General features: G+C 38.2%; 1 protein-coding gene across 1 annotated transcript in view; it reads right to left on the bottom strand.

Annotated features, from left to right (window-relative positions):
- GADL1 (glutamate decarboxylase like 1) overlaps positions 1 to 20,823 on the bottom strand; it is a 166,015-nt gene that overhangs the window by 51,512 nt on the left and 93,680 nt on the right. Inside the window, exon 13 of the mRNA XM_015132407.3 lies at positions 7,592 to 7,643. Coding sequence (XP_014987893.1) covers positions 7,592 to 7,643 — 52 coding nt within the window. The remainder of the gene's footprint in view (positions 1 to 7,591; positions 7,644 to 20,823) is intronic.

The raw sequence follows: 20,823 nt of genomic DNA, 5'->3' as shown, positions 1-20,823 counted from the left end.
TTCACTAACCAGCACTACTATGATCCTAGCCAATACTGCTTTTGAAAAAGCATCACCTTGACTCCCGGCTCTCAAATATCAGTAAAAGTGTGAATTAGCTAGAAGACCTATTCAAAATGTAGATTCTGAGTTCCTATGTTCAAAATGTCCAGTGTCTAAGTCCATCCCAGAAAAGGCTAAAGAATTGGCAGTTTATGAAGCATGTCAAGTGATTCTGAAGTGGGCAGTGTATGTTCTATGAGAAACTGTCATCTACACTAAGTAACCGTAACCCAGTCATCTTCACTGCTGGTCTGTTTTTCTATCAGACGTGATTTGCTTAAACGTGGAACTGTATTCTAACAGGCTTTAGCCCAGCCTTTGTCATGCAGACAAGGCTTTGTCCTCACTGGACAAAAATATAGGAAGTTCCATGACCAAAAGACTTGTACTCAGGACGAGGAGATTTGGGACATTATGTTGGGGGTTCACAAATTAGACATACAGAATTGTATTCAGGAAAGATTGAGTCATACATATCTTCATTGTCAGTTTCACACTGACAATATTTGAACTGATTTTCATTTTCTGCCATAAACAGTTTGTAATAATCAATGTTATAACAGTTCTCTAACCATCAGAATTATGCTCTAGTATATAAAGTTTAAAAGCATTTCATAAAGAGAAATAGACCTATCATCTCATATCTTAAAATCAAGACTGGTGATATATATATTTTATATATATAATATATATTATATATGTAATATAAATATATGTATTATATGTATATATAATGTTTAGTGGATTTTAAATCATAAGTGAATGCCCAGAAACATTCCCAGTTCAACAAGGTAAGTTCTTTATCTTATCATTTCATCTCTGAAATTAACATTCTTATAGCTCTGCTCTTAAGTCCAATAAGTCTTCAAAATAAAGAGTTAAAAATGAAACACTGTAATTCAACTCAATTTTTACAAACATGAGACTACAATCATTCTTACAAATTACACAATTTATACGTGGATTTCTGATGTATTGAAAGTAATGGCAAAAACTGCAATTACTTTTGCAGCACTGTCACTAGATTGTGTTATGTCAGTTACCGATTTATTGCCTCTCAGCTACAAATCTACCCTTTTTGAGTGTCCTAAAATAATGTAGGTGGACTCTGCAGATATTTCTCCCTTGACATCTGGTCCAATCTTAAACTTTGTCAGCAGAGGGCGCTGGAGAGACATTGGAGAAGGAAGGAGGAATGCCTTCCTGGTGTGCTCACTTCATGGGTCTCCTACAGAATCTGTGGTTCTTTTCAGCAGCACTGGTAACCAGAAACCAGAGCACATCCCCACCCATCGACCCCAGCAGCTTCCCCCAGTACACCCCTTTCAGGTGGCATCACAGCAGACAGGCAGCAAGTGAAGGGCCCATAAATGGCTTTTCCTGGCATACTCCCCTCAGGTGGTCTCATGAGAGATGCCAGCTAGGCACCTTGCCTTGGATGACTTCTTTGGCACTCCTTCTGGGTAGCTTGCAGTGATTTCCAAGTTGTGGCATGGCCCCTGTGGATGGCTTCCCTCAGCTCAGCAATCCAGACTAGATTTCTAGTGAGTACCACCAATGTAACACCTCAGTGAATTTTTGTTATCCCATGAGCCAAGGTCATACTCTCTCTGAAGAGGTCTAGACCTCAGTCCTGCGAAGGGATGGCCTTTCTCTTGGGTGCTCTATCTCAGTTCCAGGAGTGGTGGCTGCTCTCTATATCTGCTACTCCTGTTCATTCTTAGGTTTTTCATTCTCTCCTATGAAGCAATCCTCCAATCCCTTAATAATTCTTGATACATTTCCCACTTTACCATGCAGTTCTTGTCTTCTGAATGGACTCTAATACGTGTCACCAAATTTGTTATTCCCTTTCATTTGCATAGGAACATTACAAAACAGTTTACGATGTTTTATCTGCTGTTATAGGTTCTATATTTTACAAGTTAGGACTTAAATCTTTTACATTTTTTAGTAAGTTTCGGTTTAGCGATAGATCTGATTCCTTTTGCCCAAACACTTTTAGAATGGAATGGCTTCAGTGCTACAACATTTTGAAAGCTTATAAAGTCCTTCTGACAGTTCATTTCATTGGAAGACATTTGATGCTTCATTTGGAGTATCTTCGCTTTGGCAATTTCCCAAATCATTAAGAGTTGAAAAACATACCTTTTGAATTTCTGCAAAAGTATGAGTTTTTCCTGTCTCTGCCTCTGTAGCTTGTATTTTACATAATTTTTAAGAGACTTCAAGGCACTGAGTATTTTCAGAGTAAAATCATTTATACACCACTTAATTCTAATTGCTTACATATATGAAAGTCTGACTACTTGGGTGTCCTGAGAACGCATTTAGTGTGTTCTAAAATCCACAAAATTAGGAAGGTATTACAGGAGTCCACGTGTCTAGTGAAGGGTGCAAAAATTCCGTAGCAGCAAGTGCATTATCATAATCTTTAAAAATTCACAACAAAAGAGTAATGTGCCATTAAAGAAGAGTGAATACATTTTATACTGGTTTTCAAACAAAAAATATATAAAGTTCTTTATCAATTTCAGGAAGAATTATCAAATTTTGAGACCATTTGGGAAAGAAATTAGTGGTCACTAAGAGGTAGCAGCAGCTCACATTCTGAATCATATCAAAAGAAATTAATCTCCTTTGCTTTATAATGTCATTGGATCAGAATAATAAAGCTAGCACTGTTTTGTTTTAATAAATATATATGCAGAATCCAGCACACAGATTCAATCATGCAAATATAGACTGAAGGAAAAGCTGGAATGGTGAATTTTAATTGACTTCAAGCTTATAGGTGTTAAGATTAGACTATTGAAAAATTTCAAAGGCAGCACTGGATAGCACAAAAAGCCTTAAGTTTTGGAGTTGGAAGGATGTGGCTTTGAATTTCAACTTCATCAGATCTTTGCTGGAATGAGTATCAAACTTTCTCAGTTTCTGCTTCCTAAGCTATAAAATGTAGATGATGATGATTGCTCCACCGGGTTGGTTTGATGATAGAAAAAATGTGTTTTCAAAATTTCGTACCATGTCTGGCACACAGCAAGCACTGTAGTCAGTGACTATTATTTGGGGCCATAATGGTAAAAAGAGATGTCTTTTAAAGTGAATGAGTAGCTCCATTAAAATGTGTACTAGTGAGGTACATCACTGTTAATTTCTAGCTAATATATTTGAAGGGAAACATTAATGTCCAACGAGGGGTAACCAAGCTGTCCAACTTAATAAGCAAAACTTTGTTATAAATATTGACTAGGCATTGGGACGAGAAAATGACTAACACTTTCTGAACTTGGAATGAATAGAGGACAGGGTGTACTGAAGAGAGGTGAAGCTAGAATTGCAGATGGGAGTTATGTCATGAAGGACTTCTTATATGACATGCTTGGAAGCTTGGGCTTGACTCTAGAGGAAGACGGAGTCACTGGAGAGTTTCACTACTCTAGGAAATAGATCTCATTTTCGAAAAGCTGCTCTAGCAGCAGTGTGGAGGTTAGGCTGGAGGGATCTGAGACTGGAAGTGGGACACAAGTTAGGAGACAGTACCTAGATAGTACCAACCTCCTGAAGAGTGATGAGATCTTGAACTAAGGCGCAGTGGCTTTGGGAGTGGAGAAGACTAAGCATTCAAGATGTATTTAGCGGGGAAAGAAAAGGAGATAGTAAGAACAACATCAAGACTTTGGCTTGGGTGGATCATAGCTCTAATGACCAAAAGAAGAAAGTAGAATTTTGGTAAGGAAAATACTACACTTAAACTTTAGAAATGTTGAATTTGAGGTGTCTGTGGCATCTAGGTGAAAATTTCAGGATATATTCATATACAAAGGCCTAGAGTTTAGGAGCTAAGTTGAGGATGAGGAGCTATAAAGAGGCAATTGATAACAAAGCTCTGGATGTGAAGAAATTTCAGGGAGACTGGCCAAAGATGACAGAGTATAGAAGAATATTTAAGGGGGTGCACTGATGAAAAGACCCCTTAACGTGGAGACTGAAAAGAACAAGTCACATGGAATTGGGAGACTGGGAAAGGAAATCAAAGAAACTAAGACAGGGGAAGACTATCAAGAGATGGAGTAAATAGATAACATGATGCTACAGAATTTCAGCAAGATGATTAAAATATGCATTGGATTTAGCAATTAGGAGGTAGTTGTAATCTAATAAAACTATATAACAAGATAACAATGTAAGAAAAATCACAATTGCTTGATACATATTAGTGGGTTCACCATTAGAACATGAATAGTTAGAGCTATCTGGAAGAGGAATGAACTAGTGAATTCTCTGCAAATAGGAAGTATTCAGAGGTTGACCACTTGTTAACAGATACTGTTAAGATAGCTTTCCTGCATCGTGCAGGAAGTTGACTATATGTCCTCGAAGATCTTCTGTAGCTCAAAGTTGATGAAACATTAATAACTCCTAGTGTAGACCTTGAGAAAAGAAAAAAGTTGAATAATTAGGACTCCCAAGAGATAAAAATAAAATATGTGAATGATAGTTTAAGAATGAATATACCTCTAGGAAATGTCTATTAGATCTTAGATCCAACACAGAAAAAGAGATGATTTTCAGAGGCCTATGAATAATTCAGAATTCACTTAAAATAACTTTCAATCATCTTCAGGAAATGTATTTTTGTTCTTTTCAGGAAAAAAAATTCAAGTACTGGGTATTGTCTTGTGATGTTCATCTACAATTTCCAATGTTCCACTTAACCTTCTCCTTGCTGTTAGACAACAGTGACACATGTACTCACACTCTAATACACACATGTACATAGAGACATACGAATGCCATATATAAGCAAAAAGACTATCAACTTAATACTTACATGTGACATTCAAGGTCTAATTCTGCTTTATTTATTGCTGTAATGAAAAGCGGCAAATGCAGATCACATACAAAAATTCTTACAGCAGGAATTCTGGAAAACCATTTAGAAAATCACCTTCACTGCTTGTGGGCCAGCTGGCTCCCACAGATGAAAAATCCAGGGGCAGAAGGCTGACTAATAATTAAACCCTACCTTAGCTTTCATTGCAAGGACTTGAGTGTTTGCAATTTCCTAATGATAATGGTAAGTGGTTCCTCTCTTTTCTAAACCTTCAGGAAGAATATATAAACAACTTTTTAATCGGCCCATCTTTTTTCTCACTTTCAGCTCTATCAAAAGACTACAATTCTAATGTGTACAGGACTTTTCATAAGTACTATAGCTCCCATTACCAGAGAAAATAACACAACCCAAATTTGAGAAAATAGGAAACTCAAACCCGAGAAAATATAAAGTAATCAAACTCAATTCAAGTAAAATAACTGCTTTTTCTCCCATACATGCTTAGGTATGTACTTCTAAAAACTATAGACATTTTCTTACATAGTTATAATGCCATTATGCTTCACAAAATTGACAATTCCTTGACACCGTCTAATAGCCGGTTCATATTCAAAACTCCCCAACTGTTACAAGAATTACTTTTTACAGTTGGCTTGCTCAAACTGGGATTTCACAAGGTCTATATGCTTTATTTGGTTGTTATGCTTCTTTGGTCTCTTTGAACCTAAAGAGATTATCATTACTCCCTCCTTTATTTTTTCCTCACGTCACTGGCCTATTGAAGAAACCAGGTTGTCTGTTCTGTAGAACTTTTCATGCTCTAAATTTGTCGTCTTTCTAGTACTACCAGAAAGTTGTTTAACTATTATTTTGGAATGCATGCAAGATCTTCCATATCTCTAGCTTTTCTGGAAGCTTAGAACTTTCTAATCTGGTGCTTCCTTTGTAGACAGTAGTGGAATCCATGGTCTAGATTCTTTGGAAAGTATTTCCCAAACTTCCCTGAGGACTATTGTCATATTTCACTTTGGCTACTAAAAAGTTTCCAAGTTTGTCTTCCTTATTTTTATCTTGTCCTCTCTTCACTATTGCTTTTTCAACATTCCTCTCTTCTCATGACATCAAGCATCGTCTTTTAAAATGCAAGTCAAACCCCTGTCTTGTTAAAACATCTCCAATGACTACATTTGGAATACAGGCGAAAGGCTTTACCTTGACCTACCTGACCACCACCTGATCTGGTCTCTGCCCACCTCTCCAATTCCATCACCTGCTGCCCACTCCCCTTCATTCAATACAACTTTTTTTGGCTGCTCAAAGATAGAACTCTCTTCAGCTTTAAGCCTTGCAGTTGTTTACCAATTCTGCCAGAATGTCTTTCCCCCAAATATCCGCATGGCTTGCTGTTTCTCTTTATTCAGGTCTCAGCTCAAAGATAACCTTAAAATCCCCTACCCAGATTACCCAAACCAAATAAGCCATCCCCATTTCAGCATTTTACCCTCTTCCCCCTAATACAATAATATATCTATAACCTTGTCTCATTTATATACTAGATTATCTCATGAACACGTTTTATTGTTTTAAGACTCTTACTACCTGATTTCCCTATTAATTAATTTGCTTATTTAGTGCGTTTCACTTTCCAGTCAAATGTAAGCATCATGAAATCGGGGCCCCTTTTCTGTTTTCTATCTCCTGTGCCTAGAACCATGCCTGACACATAGTAAATTGTTCAATGCATCTTATTGAATAAATACCCAAAAAAAGCTAGATTTCTTTTTCTTTTTACTTTGCTTTTTTTTTTTTTTTCTTTGAGAGAGTTTCACTCTTGTTGCTCAGGCTGGAGTGCAGTGGCATGATCTTAGCTCACTGCAACCTCCACCTCCCAGGTTTTAGCAATTCTCCTGCCTCAGCCTCCCAAGTAGCTGGGTTTACAAGCATGAGCCACCATGCCTGACTAACTTTTGTATTTTTAGTAGAGACAGGGTTTCACCATGTTAGGCTGGTCTCGAACTCTTGACCTGGTGATCCGCCTGCCTTGGCCTCCCAAAGTGCTGGGATCATAGGTATGAGCCACCAATGCCCAGCCAGCTAGATTTCTTATATATAGCACAGGCTCCAAGACTAGAATCTCTAGGTTATTTTTACATTAGGTTAAAAACTGCTATAATATATATACTATAACAAAATCTAAGATAACCTTGCAATTTATAGTTAGCTTTGTAACAACCTCATTTCTTACACATAGCAAACAATACAACGTTGACAAAATGACTTGTTTTCCCGTTGCTCCAAAACGAATATGCTCTCATTATTTTATAAAAAGAGAAAACTGTATGCAGTATTGTACATTCACTTAATTTTCACATGCAGGCACCACTAAATCACAGATGAATATTTGCAGTACAATCATTATGCAATTTATATATCAAGATAGAGGTTATAATTTATTCAATATTATCCTTGATAATTGAGCATTTTAATTTTCAATACTTAAAGGCAAGTATATTCTCTGTGAATCCAACAAAGGAAAAGTACTCACTAATAGAGTAAATTAACATAATAGACTCTATGAATTAAACTAATGACTTGTTTTTTAAGTCTGCAACACAAAAACCAATGAAATATATAACAGATTAGAAAATTACCACCTTCATCACTGTTAACTGACAAAATCACAAGCATAATTATGCAATCACTTACTTCCAGCAGTAACTTGAATCCTTCTCTTTTCTTGATTTCATCTACTAGGTACCTAAAATTAAAAGTCACAATATTATAATCTGCAATGTAAAAATGTCATGAACATGAATGATGTATGACAAAACCGATTCAGAGACAGGGCTTGGCGATAAGAAAGATACAGATAAAGGTCAAGGTATAGGCAGAGCTATGGATAGATAAATACTCCAGACCTACTGTTATTTCCTTGGCCTGAGTAAAAAGATGCATCTTTTTGATGATGAGATTTATCTCACATGTTAGCGTCAGGCTTTAACCCTGGTGTGAAAAGCTAGATAAAGCAGGTTGGATATATATCTCTGAACATGTGGGTCTTACTTTCATATCCGAAATCGGGGATTTAACATAGGCACTTATATTAAATAGCTGGCTTGGAGGAAAGAGGTTTTTTTGGTGTGTAATCCTGCTTGTAAGTTCATTTAAAATCAAGGAAGATCAACATAATCTTAGTCCAGCCCAGCGGGAAGGAGGACTGATAATCAGTATCATGTTAAAAGTAAGTGGGCTGATTATCCTTAGCAAACTAACACAGGAACAGAGAACTAGACACTGCATGTTCTCGCTTATAAGTGGGAGCTGAACAATAAGAACACATGGACACAGGGAGGGGAGCAACATAACTAGAGCCTATCAGGGGAGGGTGAGGGGAGAATATTAGGGAAAAGAGCTAATGCATGTGGGGCTTAATACCTAGGTGGTGAGTTGATAAGTGCAGCAAACTGTGTGGTTTATGTTTACCTAGGTAACCTGCACATGTACCCCAAAACTTAAAAAAATACAAGAAAAAATAAATTACCTGAATATGAGGGGGCAAAAAAGTGGGCTGTAGCCATTGATAGAATATCTATAAAGTCATTTTGGATGTTGGGGGGAAAGAGAATTATCACACTTAAGGGCATGGATGAAATATGGAATATGAGTGAGAAAAGACTAAAATAGCATTGAGAACATGGTGCTCTATATAATAACATTGACTCCTCTCTTTTAGGCTTGGCTTTTGTCTATACCAAAAGAAAAGTCGGAAATGGCCTTGAAAAACTAGCGATTCACGAGCCTTTAAATGTTCACAACACTTGACCCGGTACTTCAAATCTAGGAATCAAGTCTAAGGAAATAGAGACACTGACAGAAATGTTTGTCAGAGCATTTATTGTGATTTTTATATGTAATAGCAAAAAAAAAAAAAAATCACACCAAACATAAGGAATGCCTTTGTAAACTAGATTCCAGTAATGGAATTATGATCTTATGATCCTGTCACTAAATCATAAATGTTCAACTAATATTTAAAGACACAACGATGCTCCTCTTGGGCCTCAAGTCTCTTACCTGTAAAACTGGACTAATACAATCTTCTTTTCTAATTTGAAATGGTTTTTGTAAAAATTAAAATCATAAACATGAAAAAATGCAGACTATAAAAACTGGAAAGAAGGGACAATTACATCATTTTAGGAAGGCCATTCTATAATGTGAATATGGAATACAGTAAGATGAAGTTCCTTTTTCCAAATGTATACAGCTTTTTATATTAAGTTAAATATTGATGTTTGCATATAGATACTATCATTGAAATATACAATATCTTATTTAAAATTGTCAATATTAACTAGTAATATGGGAATCTTTGAGCAATAATGTTAGCATACATACGGGCACACACGCTCACAAAGTACTAGATGTTCTATGTACGCCATTCTCTGAACACTTTTTCAGAAGACGTATGTAGCTATAAAGTTTTTAAACCTTTTATCACACTGGCTAGCTTTCATAAAAAAAATTCATTGCTCAATACATACCAGAAAAGGTATTCAAAATCAGTAATAATCAAAGAAGTACAAATTAAAACAATCATACAGGCATCCCTTGGGGTATTGTAGGTTTGGTTCCAGAACACTACAATAAAGTGAATGCTGCAGTAAAAGGGGGTCACAATTTTGGAGGTTCCTCAGTGTATATAAAGGTTACATTTACCGTATACTGTAGTCTGAGTGTACAATGGCATTATATCTAAAACACAATGCACATGCCATGATTAAAAATACCTTATTGCTAAAAAGTGCTAAGGATTATCTGAGACTTCAGTGAGTTGTAATCTTTTTGCTCCTGGAGGGTCTTGCCTTGATGTTGATGGTTGCTGACTGATCAAAGGGCTGAAGGTTGGGGGTGACTGACAATTTCTTACAATAAGACAACAATGAAGTTTGCCACATTGCCTGACTCTTCTTTCACAAAAGATTTCTCTGTAGTAGGCAATGCTGTTTGAACACATCTTACCCACAGCAGAACTTCTTTCAAAATTGAAGTCAGCCCTTTCAAACTTTGCTGCTGCTTTGCCAACTAAGTTTATGTAATATTCTATATCCTTTGTTATCCTTTCAACAAGATTCACAACATGCTCACTGAGTAGATTTCTTCTCACAAAACCACTTTCTTTGCTCATCCATAGGAAGAGGCTCCTCATCCATTCAAGTTTTATCATGAGACTGCAGCAATTCAGTCACATCTTCAGGCTTCACTTCTAATTCTAGTTCTCTTGCTGTTTTCACCACATCTTCAGTGACTTCCTTGCCTGAAGTCTTACCACCCCTAAAGGTCAACCACGAGAGTTGGAATTAACTTCTTCCATATCCCCATTATTACTATTTTGACCTCCTCCTATAAGTCATCAGTGTTTTTAATGGTGTATAAAAGAGTAAACCCATAAAATTTTCAATTCACTTTGCCCAGATCCATCAGAGGAATCACTTATATATTCTGTAAGGGTATAGCTGTGATATTTCTTAAATAAGACTTGAAAGTCTAATCCTTGATCCATGAGCTGTAAAATGAATGTTGTGTTAGCAAGCATGGAAATATTAATCTCCTTGTACATCTCCATCAGAGCTCTTGGGTGACTAGGTGCATTGTCAATGAGCAGTAATATTTTGAAAAGAATCTTTTTTTCTGAGCAGTAAGTCTCATGTCTCAACAGTGGGCTTCAAATATTCAGTAAACCATGCTATAAAGAGATATGCTGTCACAGGCTTTGTTGTTCCATTTACAGAGTACAGGCAGAGTAACTTTAGCATAAATCTGAAGAGTCTTCAAATTTTCAGAATGGTAAATGAGCATTGACTTCAACCTAGTCACCAGCTGCATTAGCTCCTAAAAATAGATTCAGCCTGTCTTTGAAGCTTTGAAGACAGGCATTGACTTCTCTCTGGTCATGAAACTTCTAGGTGGCAGCTTATTCCAATATAAGACTGATTTGCCTACATCAGAAACCTGTTTAATGTAGCCACATTCTTCAATGATCTTAGCTAGATCTTCGGGATACCTTGTTGCAGTTTCTCCATCATTTGCCGCTTCACCTTGCACTTTTATGTTATGGAGACAGCTGCTGTGCTCAAACCTCATGAACCAACCTCTGCTAGCTTCTAACTTTCCTTCTGCATCTTCTGCACCCCTCTCAGCCTTTGCAGAATTGGAGAAAGTTAGTGTGTTGCTCTGAAATAGGCTTTGGCTTAAGGCAATGTCATGCCTGGTTTGATCTACTCAGAACTCTAAAACCTTTGTATCCGCAATAAGGTTGTTTTGCTTTCTTATTCATGTATTCACTGAAGTAGAACCTCTAATTTCCTTCAAGAACTTTTCCTTTGCATTCATAAATTGGCTATTTGGCACAAGGGGCCTAACTTTGTCTGTTTTGGCTTTTGGCATACCATCCTCACTAAGCTTAACCATTTCTAGTTTGTGACAGACATGTGACTCTTCCTTTCATTTGAACACTCAGAGGCCATTGTAGCATTATTTGTTGGCCTCATTTTGATATTGCTGTCTCGGGAAATTGGAAAGCCTGAAGAGAGAAGGACAGAGATGGGGGGAATGGCCAGTTGGACAGCAGTCAGAACACACACAATAAATACTAAGTTTTCCAGCTTCTATGGGCGCATTCTATGGGGAGCCCCAGAACAATTACAACAGTAACATCAAAGAGAACTGATGACTCAAACATTATTATGAGAATTACCAAAACCTAACACAGACATGAAGTGAGCACATGCTGTTGGGAAGATGACACTGATGGATTTGCTCAATGGAGGATTACCACAAACCCTCAATTTGTAAAACAAAACCCCCCAAAACACAATGTCTGGAAAATAAGGTTAAGCACATAAAATGAAGGATTCCTGTATTAACCATGTTTCCCAATGATATCGGAAACAAACTTTAGAGTGACAACTTCCAGTGGTGGTGAGAATGATAGAAAGCTGCTATAAACCTTTTAATAATACTCATATCTTCTTACAGAGCAAACCAGTTTTGAAATGCTGGTCTACCAAGAAAAAAGGTATCAATATCGAGGATAGATGGTACATATAAATATGTGCACATATATGCTGTTATATCTAAATCTCTGTACTGTGGGTGTATAGGTATATTCCATACAAAATAACTAGAAACAAGATTTAATATTCAGAAATTAATAGTGAATTAAAATGTACTATAGCAACAATGTAATACGCAGCTATTAAAATGAATTATCTACTTCAATTAAAGTACAGGATGATCATGATAAATTAGTAAAAGATAAAAGTGAGGTTCTGAGAAACAGGGATATTTGATTCAATTTTTAAACATTTTTTTAAAAATCCACATGTATACACAAAATATGGAAGGATATGTCATAAATTTAGTCTACCTGAGGGAGGGGGAAAGAAGATGCAATGGGGGTGGGGGCTTTTCCATTCGCTTTTTATATCTTTTGAAAGTTTCATACATGTGGTTTCTCGTATAGTTTTTGAAAAGAACTTAAAAAGTATAAAACAAATAGACGTATATACTTCCTACCTATAGGAGAAAAGCTTTGTTGAACCATCCTTTTTCTCACCTTTTCAGGCACAAATTGTACTGGCAATCTGTTAACTCAAAAGCTTATGCTATGATTTCATCCTGAACTGAGGCTATGAAGAAAGCTTTCTCCAGAAATCTTGGGAATAACTATAAGATTCTAATTGTGCAGCTAAATAACTTTGAATCTAGGCAAATTCCTAACTCTTCCTGAGCCTGCCTCCATTTCCTCGTGCATGTAAAGACATACAATAAAATTGGTAAAATCCTTCCCTAACAAGTTATGGCTACACAAAACTTACATGTATTAACCATAGTATCATTTTAAAATGCTTCTGTCAAACTGGCTAAAGGTGCTCTTGGGGGAAAGGCATCCTAAAACAGCTGAATTATTTCGGTTAAAACTTTTTGCTAACCGTGTAGATCTGGGCTTTGTGTTGGGGTAATGTGCCTATCGCAGTCACTCTCAGAGCCTGTAAAGCCCAGGGATATGGTTTGGCTGTGCCCTCACCCAAACGTCATCTTGAATTGTAGCTCCCATAATCCCCATGGGTCATGGGAGGGACCTGGTAGGAGGTAATTGAATTATGGGGGTGGGTTTTCTCACGCTGTTTTCATGATAGTGAATAAGTCTCTTACCTGCTGCCATGTAAGACGTGCCTTTGCTCCTCCTCCACCTTCCACCATGATTGTGAGGACTCCCCAGCCATGTGGAACTGTGAGCCCATTAACCTCTTTTTCTTTATAAATTGCCCAGTCTCAGGTGTCTTTATTAGCAGCATGAGAATGGACTGATACACCCAGTGTAACACTCCAGCTGAGTTGAAAAGAGGTGATTTGAGGCAAGAGGGGATGCAGCTATTAACTATGATAACAAAGGTCTTACACCAGAATTCTCAAATTATGCTCCATGGTATACCATCTTAATAGGTTTTCCACTTAAAAAGTCCTACTATCAAATAAGTTTGAACACTGCTAGGCATATCAATTACATTGATTTTTGTCTACACTTAGAAGTACACTTGGCAAGGCATGGTGGCTTATGCCTATAATCCTAGCACTTCAGGAGGCTGAGGTGGGCAGATTAAGTCCAGGAGTTCAAGACCAGCCTGGGCAACATGGTGAAACCCCATCTCTACAAAGAATACAAAAATTAGCTGGGTGTGGAGGTGTACATCTGTGGTCCCAGCTACGTAGGAGGCTGAGGTGGGAGGATCACTTGAGCCTGGGAGGTGGAGGTTGCAGTGAGCTATAATTGGACCACTGCACTCCAGTCTAGGTGACAGAATAAGCCCTTCTCGAACAAAAAAGTATACTTGGCTTAATTCATAAGGCCATTTGTCAAGCTGGTTGGATTGTTCAATAATATCAGGAACCAGTTATTTACTATAATTTCAGCTAGCCATGCTCAGTGTTAGGGAGGTTTCCTCTCATGTTCACAAGACAGCTGCTACAACTCCATATGTCCCATCCTTATACAGCAGTGTCCCAAGAGTGGAGGGGGCTATAGCAAAAGCACTTAAGTTCTCTCTATTTAGGTAAGAATATTTTCCCCGGAAGTCTTCACAGTATCTTACACATTGATGTCTTCACCATAACTTGTTGACTGAGCCACATACCCTCCCCTAAACTAATAGTTGGGGAACCGCATGTTCTCACTCATAGGTGGGAATTGAATAATGAGAACACTTGGACACAGGGTGCAGAACACCACACACCAGGGCCTGTCGTGGGATTTGGGGGGGGAAGCGGGAGGGATAGCATTAGGAGATATATCTAATGTAAATGACGAGTTAATGGGTGCAGTACACCAACATGGCACATGTTTACATATGTAGCAAACCTGCACGTTGTGCACATGTACCCTAGAACTTAAAGTACAATTTAAAAAACAATGCTTCTATATTACAGGCCCTCTCAAAATTTTAAATGTCCTAATGAGTACTTTGAATTTCCAAGAGAGGGATAATATAGCAGTTAGCATCTCCCAAACTTATTTAACCATGGAACCATTTTTTGAGAGATCATCTATTAAGATCTCTTGGAAGTCTACTGGCCACAGCATACTTTCATAAATGCTGGTTTAGAAGTGTTTCTACTATAAAGTACCCTATCCTCTTCTTAAATAAATGCTTAAATGAAATGAGTTGTTGGGAGGAAAGCCAAAATGTTTGAAGTCACCTCTGCCTATGTTTCTAGGGACGATTTATTCCTCACAACTCTTGTTTTCAATATATGAAAACAGCCTAAAGACAAAATACATTTAATAAACTAATCTTATATGGTGGAAGCCAGTAAACAAGGTACGTTCAGTTTGGGGACATAATACCGAAACCATAAACTACTGTCAAAAGGCATTCAAGTAAGTAGACTGGAAAAGCAATAATAACTTCATAAAACTCTTTGTCCCTTCCACTAACCTTGGCATAGAAGAGAGAAAAATAAGCAAGAGGTTTCACCAATCCTACTGTGTGGTAATAACATTAATATTCTGGCTTGATCTTGGCATATGCAATAATGATAAACTTGCTACAAAATAATTTTCCTTTACTTACAACTATGCTTCTAACATTAGAGAATCTCAGTTCTCAGATTGGTTATATAAGTCCCCCGCTTTTTGTTTTTATTTCTCTTGTCCTTTTGCAAGACATTCTTTTCTCTCTGAAAATAGCCTTTCCAGTCCCCCTCTTCAGCAGCTACTTAGCGCCTCCCTGGACCACTTTGGACCAAGTTTCTCTCCTAGTCTCATCTTCCCATTTGAAATTTCTTCTGATGCACTGAGTCTCCCAGCACTCCTGAGATTTTTTCCATCTGCTTTCCGTATGCTCTGCATATATCAGCACATATCACATGGCTTGTGGAATTCATCACAGACACCCACGTGCTCTATTCTACTGTAATTGTAACTTTTAAAAAGATCACCAATATAAAGATAAAAATAAAAACAAAGACTGTTCCCTAGTTTTCTAGACTCTGTACCTCCCATCACCTAGAGAAATACACTGGCACAAAAGCAGCATTGTGTAACTGCTCACCTTTTCCATATTGAAAACAATAAACCCCTCGGTATCCATGCAAGTCTATGAAGTGATTTCCATCTGAGAGATTGCAGAGATTGTGTGTCAAGGGAATAGATAAATGATACTCGGGAGACCAAACAAAGTAGCAGAGTGGGAGTTCCTGAGCTGTTTGTTGTTGTTGAAAAGACTTACAGACATGACTCTTCTAGGCCTGCTTGAAAATTATCCTTTAGTGGATATCCATTTAACCTGAATGCCATCACAAAGGCCTAGAAGGTGCCCTCAGCAACAGGTAACCTTGTATAGTAAAACATTTTTTACTTTCCTAGGCAGATATCAGAAATATAGTCACTGGTTTTCTGCCATAGTGGTGGTTTTAAACCTGAGCCCCCTGAGTTTCAATTATGCTCAATAATCACATGTTGCTTTAGGCTCTCAGTGTCGCTGATTTTCAAACCAAAGAAAAAAAGCATATTAGCCATTAATATTTTCTGGGAGAAATGTTATCTCTCCAATTGGGTTGACAGGGTCAAATGGAAATTAGGAAAAGCCTTAGAGGTCTCCTAGGCACTAATTTTTTTCCTTCTTGCTAAATTTCTGACAACCCATGAAATTGGAATCATTGTCCTCTTGAAAGTGTCTGCTCTTACTTTCCCAGGGGAAGATGAAGAAGGCTATCTTATCAGTGCAAGTGATCACTGGCCTATCAAAATATCGTCCTTAAATCTTAGTCAATATAAAAACTTCAAAGTTAAACTCCATTTAGATTCAGGAATATAGAAACATTAATCTATGGAATTCAAAGGAAAAGAGTTGCACAGTTTTTCTGGTATTTTAGAGATCTGACCTAGGGCCTAGGGAAGTGGATATTTTAGCTATAAGAGCCTGCCAATAATGTGCTCCTCAAATACTAATGCAATCATCACATGCAGCTTTACTTTGCTAGAGTTATCTACTGAAAGAAGTTACACCTCTTGGAAACAAAACAATGTTACTGTGACTTAGAAATTATTCCAGGTGGAACCTTCCAACCATGGGTGAAATGCTTTTGATTTGGTAAACTCTGAAGCCAGTTGCCAGACATCAGTGAGCTTCATGGGAAATATCTTGACCCTGAGAGTTTTTGAATTGATTATGCTACTTCACATTATGCACGTGGTTAGAAGACTGGAAGAGTTAAGATTATGGGCTGGAAGAGTTAAGATTATGGCCCACAGAACCAGTGGTGTTCTAGAGCTAGTTTGTAGTGGTTGAGAGTCCACTGTTAAATATTCAGGAAATTCATAAACTACAACCATTGGTAGCTTGCAATTTGCTGTGACAGAAATATTTACACCATGAAAATTGGAAGACATAACTGGCGCTTGCTTTTCCTTCTGAAAGCCAATTTACGGCCACACCACTGCATATAGGCTTAAGCGCAAACGCAAGAGACCCTAGAATTGAGAAAATACTCTGTTTTTCCTAAAAAGCAGAACTTCAAATGAATCTGTAATTTGAAAAGAAATCATGAAAATAAAGCCCTTCTGTTGCTAATTTACTACAAATCTTACTCTAGAGAAATTCTCTTCAAGTTTATAATTTCACATTCATACCAAATTACATGCCTCAAAGTACTCTGCCCTTTTCCTTGGCATTGGAGGCAGACTTTTGCCCACCCCAGGAATAGACTGTTGGATATCAAGACTGTGGGAAGTTAAGCCAAAAAAAACTATTATAAGTAACAGCAGGAAAGAGGAGGGATTATTTTTCAAATATTTAAATATAGGTCACAGAGTCTGCAGCAATGCTCACTAAAATGTTAATTCAATTCAACTTGACAAACATTTACAAACAATAAGTGTTTGTTGAATTGAAATATTAACATTTATCCTCCTGTGATATTTCTCTGCAAAAATTAGAAAGTATTCTTAGACTGTAAACTAAATTCCACCCTGAGATGAATGTTAACTTTATAATAAATACAATCGTAAAATATTTATATCTAACCTTATTTCAAAACACCTCCCATTGAATTATTTCAAAGCTTAGACAAAATAATGCAGAGATTCTACCCCATTTAAATAGTGCAAGAAAATCCACAAAAAGGGAACAGAGCTTCCTGGACTTCTAATTTAGTGAGCAGCTATAAATAATTTATGGTAGACCGTAGACCGTCTTGTTTTCTCAACACTGGGTTATCTCCCCACTTCTAATAGAAGCACTTTAACCCTATCTCTGACAAAGGTACCTTCGTCATCTAGGCTCAGTACACATTCTATAAAAGGAATTGACACTCTCCCCAGTGCCAAGAGAGCAGGTGAGTCATCATTACTACTGAGAGCATCATATTGCCCTGGAAACCATGACTGATTCAGAGATGGATATTTACCTCACTCTCAAATAATTAAACTTTCCTCAGATTGTTGAGAGAGGAGTACTTTATCTTTTGATCTTGAACCCGGAAGAACAGAGATCTGACACTCTTTGCAGCCACCTTCCCCCATAGGAATAAACTCAACCTGAAGGAAAGCAGAGCTGAAAGATGCAGAGAGACCGAAGACTGCTGATATTGTTTAAGCACCTAGACTAAGCCTTCCAAAAGTCGTCACTACACTAGTCTTAACAGCCTTAAATTACCATTGTTTATAATACCTTGAGTTAATGTTTCCATCGCTTACTACCAAGAGTCCTCATGTAACTTTCACAGGTTTTTCAAACTACTTCATACCCATAATCACCAGAATTACTGACTTCTAAACGTCCTCTGAAAATGCCAAAGCCATCTCTTTACCTGTCTTTATATCCAAGCCCTTTGCCACGTAACTTCGCAATTCTTCCTGCTAAAAGCCAGAGGGTACTTCCCACCTCTTCACATTGGGCTTAGCCATATGATTTTCTTTGACCAAGGGAGTATAATGCAATCAGGAGTTTAAAGTGGGCTTTTACATAATTGGTTTGCCTTCTTGGCCTTCTGTCATGGCCATCTCAAGAATATGTGCTGGCTAGCATGCTGATCAAGGAATATGAAAGACATGTGGAGAGTAGACTCAAACACCCCAGCCACTATGGTATGCTATAAAGTCATGCTAGCCAACATTGAGACCTCTAGGGGGAAAACAATTGTTGTTTTAAGACATTAGGTTTCAGACAGCTTGTTGCTCAGAATACCCATACCCACTATAGAAAGAAGAAATTGCTCTAAATCTCTAAGAAGGTCCTTCATGATTTTCCAAGTGAAATGTTAACAGGGAATAAAGAAGGAAAGACTATCCAAACCAGAGTTCAAAGCCTAATGTCTATACTGGCCAAGCAGTTAAGTAAATAATAACTAAGACTTAAATAGCATGTAGGACATCGCAGGCATTGATCTAAGGGTTCTACATGTATCCATTTCTTTAACCTTTACAGTAACTGAGATATGTGCTATTATCATTTTCCTGGGACAAAACTGAGGTGCAGAGAGAGTAAGAAACTTGCCCCAGTCACATAGGACTTAGGTCTTGAATCCAGGTTGTCTGTACCTCTATGCTATTAGGCTAGATTTATTTGTTGTTGTTGTTGTTGTTTTTAACTGTAAGAAGTGATAAGGGACTGTGTTTCTCCAGAATCGGGCATCATCATGTTCAGCTAATTGTTACCATGTGGGATTGAGAACATTCTAAACTTTGAGAAAAACAAAAAATACAGGTTTTTGAGAAATCTATTTTTTTAAAAAAGCATTTTAAATATTTAAATGTTTGAATGTTTAACACCATGGAAGTTAACCCTAAGCAGTATAAGCCCAACAAAATACATGTAAAACTAAATTTGGCTATGGCCTGTCCACCACTGATCTAAGTTTAGCAGTTCAGTCCTATTCAAGTAGCAATGTCTGGCACCTATCTCTCGAGCTTTTCTAATGTTCTCACAAGTGTGATAACAGCTTTATTTCTTAATGTTACTACAAGGCAAGTAAACATGGTGCTTCCATACTGCCTTTCCCTTTAAGACTTAAGCTGCCACCAAAACTCACAGATATGCTTTTCAGGTCCTTACTGTCACATCCAGACTTCTGCATCACCTCACATCCAGAGGTTTAGGCCTGCTGCTCTTTCCACCCAGGTCATTCTTCTCCCTTTCTGTTTTAGTCCGTTTTCACGCTACTGATAGACATACCCGAGATTGGGAAGAAACGGTTTAATTGCACTTACAGTTCCACAAGGCTGGCGAGGCCTCAGAATCATGGTGGGAGGCAAAAGGCACTTCTTACATGGCAGTGGCAAGAGAAAAGAGTGATGCAAAAGCAGAAACCCCTGACAAAGAGCTTGTGAGACGTATGTACTACCACAACAGCAGTGTGGGGAAACTGCCCCCATGATTCAAATTATCTCCCACTGGGTCCCTCCCACAACACCTGGGAATTATGGGAGTAGAATTCAAGATGAGATTTGGGTGGGGACACAGAGCCCAAACCATGTCATTCTGGCCCTGGCCCCTCCAAATCTCATGTGCTCACATTTCAAAAGCAATCATGCCTTCCCACCAGTCCCCTGAAGTCTTAACTCATTCCAGCATTAACCCAAAAGTCCACAGTCCAAAGTTTCATCTGAGACATGGCAAGTCCCTTCTGCCTATGAACCTGTAAAGTCAAGCAAGCTAGTAACTTCCCGGATACAATGGGGATACAGGTATTAGGTAAATACAGCCATTCCAAATGGGAGAAATTGGCCAAAACAAAGGGGTTACAGGGCCCGTGCAAGTCTGAATTCCAGCGGGGCAGTCAAATTCTAAAGTTCCAAAATGATCTCCTTTGACTCTATGTCTCATATCCAGGTCATGTTTATGCAAGAGGTAGGTTCCCATAGTCTTTGGCAGCTCCACCCCTGTGGTTTTGCAGGGTATAGCACCCCTCATGGCTGCTTTCACATGCTGGCATCGAGTGTTTGTGGCTTTTCCAGGCACACGGTGTAAGCTGTCAGTGGATCTACTATTCTGGGGTCTGGAGGACAGTGGCCTTTGTCTCACAGTTCCACTGGGCAATGCCCCCGTAGGGACTCTGTGTGGAGGCTCGGAGCCCACATTTCCCTTCTGAACTGCCCTAGCAGAGGTTCTCCGTGAGGGCCCCCTCCCCTGCAGCAAACTTTTGCCTGGGCATCCAGGCATTTCCATACCTCTTCTGAAATCTAGAATGGAGGTTCCCAAACCTCAATTCTTGACTTCTGTGTGCCCACAGGCTCAACACCACATGAAAGCTGCTAAGGTTTGGCGCTTGCACCCTCTGAAACCATGGGCTGAGCTGTACTTGGGCCCCTTTTAGCAATGGCTGGAGCAGCTGGGATGCAGGGCACCAAGTCTGTAGGCTGCACACAGCATGGGGAC

This window comes from Macaca mulatta, chromosome 2, assembly GCF_049350105.2.
Source record: "Macaca mulatta isolate MMU2019108-1 chromosome 2, T2T-MMU8v2.0, whole genome shotgun sequence".
In the NCBI taxonomy this organism is placed as follows: domain Eukaryota; kingdom Metazoa; phylum Chordata; class Mammalia; order Primates; family Cercopithecidae; genus Macaca; species Macaca mulatta.
Note: the sequence above shows the minus strand (reverse complement) of the source record. Positions and strands in the feature narration are given on the sequence as shown.